This window comes from Nematolebias whitei, chromosome 16 (assembly GCF_014905685.2).
Source record: "Nematolebias whitei isolate Nwh7 chromosome 16, NemWhi1, whole genome shotgun sequence".
Classification (NCBI taxonomy): Eukaryota; Metazoa; Chordata; class Actinopteri; order Cyprinodontiformes; family Rivulidae; genus Nematolebias; species Nematolebias whitei.
Genome location: NC_056513.1, coordinates 3,265,063 through 3,268,695, shown reverse-complemented (window position 1 = coordinate 3,268,695; position 3,633 = coordinate 3,265,063). Strand labels below are relative to the sequence as shown.

Below are 3,633 nucleotides of genomic sequence, written 5' to 3'. Positions count from 1 at the left end.
TTTTTTTTTGAATGTCCAGAGGACCAGATTTAACTTTTTTAGATAAAATGTATTTCATTTAACATCAACTCTTTTTAGATCTCAGAGGAACATCAGCAGGAATCTGGTTCGTGTCTTAGACATCCTGCATGTTTCCGTTTCCTGCTCCAACACACACGAATGAGGGTTTGACTCACTCCTTCAGCAGGTGTTCTGCTTCTTCAGAAGCCTCCTAATCATGTTTTTTAGTTAACTAAAATCAGATCCACTGAAGCAGAGAAGCAGGTAAAACGTGCAGCATAGTGGAACCTCAAGGACCAGAACCGCTTCATCACAGAAACAATGAAATTAGTTTAAAGAATAAAAGTTTCGGCTGGTTTAAAAAAAAAAAAAGAGCTCCTCTGAGTCCTTTGAATTCAAGTTGATCCAACGAGACTGAATTCAGGACGCGCTCCGTCACATCTTCAATAATGTGTGTTTGTCCATCAGGGTGAAGGAGCGGTGTTTGTCTCAGCAGAGGAAGAGACGGCAGCGTGCGGCTAAAAAGATCTGCATCTTCATCGGCTCCTTCATCCTCTGCTTCTCACCGTACGTCATCACCAGGTAACGCCCTGCCAGAGTCCAGGAAGTCCCTGGATCTTCTCTAGAACTGACCGTTCAGGCTCTTTTATCAGAAAACCACAAGGAAACAACTCGTCTGGACTTGATTCATCAAGTTGTAAAGTAAAAATTAATCTGGTGCAGGATGTCGTCTTGTTTTCAGTAAGTTCACCAGAAGGGACAGTTTTTATAGTTTCTTTATTGATCTAACGTTTATACTGATGGGATCTGAAATGAGCTTTAACAAGAATACATTTATATTTAAAAAACTTCTCGCTTTAGATTGCAACATAATAAATATTCATGTTTTTATGCAACAGCAGTGAAGTTTGGGCTGGAATAAAAACATTTTACAGTATCATGACTGAGTATAAATACTACAGTTCCACAGTATTTTAAAAAGGTATTAAAACATGAATTAAAATCCATAAAGTTTTTATTTTTATTGGACACATTTTAGAAAATTTTATCACATGTAAATATTACAATATAATCTTTATTAGGCTATACTATTTACACTTTTAAATTTCAGTGAACAAACATAAATAATTCATAATCACATTTTTTTTAATTAATACATCATCAGATGATTGTTTTTGGTTACAATATTTAGGATTCATGGTAAATATCTTAAAGATTGTAATGAATTTATGAATTCACACCAGAGTGCTTTAAAACTTAAAAATTAGCCGAAAAGTCAGAAAGAAGTTTAAATTACTAGAACGAAGCACAACGAGCTGAAAAGATCTCCAAAAATTTGGAATCAGTTGAACAATCCAAATGTAGCATAAAACAGCTAAATAGTAGCCGAATAAGCAGAAACTTGCAGTAATAAGCTGAAAGACACCTGACAAGCTGAAACTAGCAGAAAGAAGTTAATTATGCTGAAAGTGGCAGATTACCATGAAAAACTTGAATTTATCTGAAAACAGCTGAAATTAGCTAAAAATGCTATAGCTTAAAAAATGTAGAACAAGCTTACATTAGCAGAAGGAAGTGGAGAGAGCATGATTTTGCCCAGTAAGGCTTAAAGAAACAGACATTAGTAAATTATCTGGAAAAAACAAAAAAACAAAACTGACATTAGTAAACAGCTGAAGAGTAGCTAAAAAGCAGAAAAAAAAGTTAAATTACCAGAAGGAAGTGGAGAGAGCACACGTTTGCTGAAATAGGCTGGAAAAGTTGAAATGAGTGCAAAAAATGTGAAATTAGCTGAAAAAGCTAAAATGAGCATAAAACGGCTAAATAGTAGCTGAAATGGCAGAAAAAGCTGAAACGCATAAATATACTGAATGGAGCAGAAAGAAATTAGAAGCACAAAAACTATTGTAGTTAGCAGAGAGAACCTGAAAGGAGCACAAAACAGCTTAAAATTACCTGAAAGAAGCTGAAAAGTTTAAATTTGCACAAAGATGAAAGAAGCTGAAGCAGAACAAAATGTGAAAGGAGCAGTAAAAGGTTGTAAACACATCTAAAGATGTGAAAGATGAGCTTAATTCATTTTCTATACGGGGAGAAAAAAAAATGGCAGAAAAGGCTAAATATTTCAAAAAGCTAAAGTTGCACCAAAAGTCATAGAAGGATTGTCCTGAAAGAGCTGAACATTTTGATTTATGATTTGTTGAAATAGTTTGAAAACTGCAGGACGAGAAAGATGAAAAACGAACAGAAGGATCACAACAGAGTGAACTCTTCATAAGCAGTCTCAGCTAGCGGGGTGTTTAGCCTCTGTAGCAGCTGACAGTTTCCCATGCTAACATGCTAGCTCTGGTAGCTTGTTACAAACATTTGTTTTAAAGCAGCTTGAAAAGAAATGTGGTAAACGAGCCGTCACCAAGTTTCCTGCAGGGCAAAATGTACAGCCAACTGTGTAAACTTTTATTCTTTTGAACAAAGTTTCAGGATATTCCCCCTCGGCAAACTTACCCAACTGAACAAGGACTTGGAGCAACAGGTCCAGAAGAGGGGAAATAAAAAAATAAAAGCTCATCCTTTTATCTCATTTTTACGTCTTTAAACCATATGAATGATGCTACTTTGACTTTTTAACACCATGAAATTACTTGAATCCAGTTGTAGCCCTATACAGTTGCAGATAACTTTCATAAAGTCCCAACATTTAAACACAAAGTTATTTTATTTTCTCATCATTTACAGCCAAGTATCCTTGTACATTTTCACCAGGGGGTTGTTTTTAGTTTGATTTATTTTTGGCCTACACACGAGATACTTTTCTATCAAGTATCCCCCTTTAAACAGAGCAAGCTCAGGAAGCCCATAACTTCCCTCCATCAGGGCCAACGTGATCATTTGTTTTCTGCTTGTTCTCCTTGTGCAGACTGGTAGAACTGTCGCCCTCTGTGCACGTACCTCGACACTGGGGCATCGCCACCAAATGCCTGTTCTTCACCAAGGCCTCCAGCGACCCGTTCGTCTACTGCCTCCTGCGGCACCAGTACAGGAAGGTCCTGGTTGGGGTCATCAGCCGGGTCGTGAGGAAGGATCGGTACTTCCTGTCCATGAACAGCACAAGCAGCATGTGGGACACCACGTATGAAAACTGTCCTGTGAGGATAACCTGAGCTGCTGGTTTGAGGGTTTTTATGTAAACAAGTTGACCCGTCATCCTTGTCAGGAAGGTCAAAGGTCAGGGTTTGCACTGGGAGCCAACAGATGGCGAGAGGTCAGTGCCTTGCTCGGAGATCACGCAAGACTTCGACAGCACGGCTGCGTTTTCAGCTGAAGGAAGGGTGACGGACACTCACCTCTGAGGTGCGCCAAAGGCTTTTTCAGGTTCCGTTTCAGCTGAGGTGAACGCCACACGTGGAAAGAATCGTATTTTCTGCTGTTTTTGGTGGATCTGGGGTGTCGTGACGGTGACCCCATCGTCGTCAGCGACAACCAGGAACAACGTCACAGCTAATATTAATGCTCGTGTTAATGAGTGCCAATGGAATACGTGGAAACGAGGATGTCTGAAGACGTTATATCACAAGAACACTTTAAATATACCACAAATACACTCTGGGTGCTGTTTGACGTTTTACTGAGAGG

The 3,633-nt window shown here is 38.8% G+C and overlaps 1 protein-coding gene across 1 annotated transcript in view; it reads left to right on the top strand.

Annotated features, from left to right (window-relative positions):
• The window catches only part of gpr78a (G protein-coupled receptor 78a), a 5,961-nt gene extending 2,789 nt beyond the window's left edge, over positions 1–3,172 (top strand). Inside the window, exons 2-3 of the mRNA XM_037690059.1 lie at positions 469–582; positions 2,918–3,172. Of these exons, the coding sequence (XP_037545987.1) occupies positions 469–582; positions 2,918–3,161 (358 nt within the window). The 3' untranslated portion in view covers positions 3,162–3,172. The remainder of the gene's footprint in view (positions 1–468; positions 583–2,917) is intronic.
• Positions 3,173–3,633: the final 461 nt, after the last annotated feature.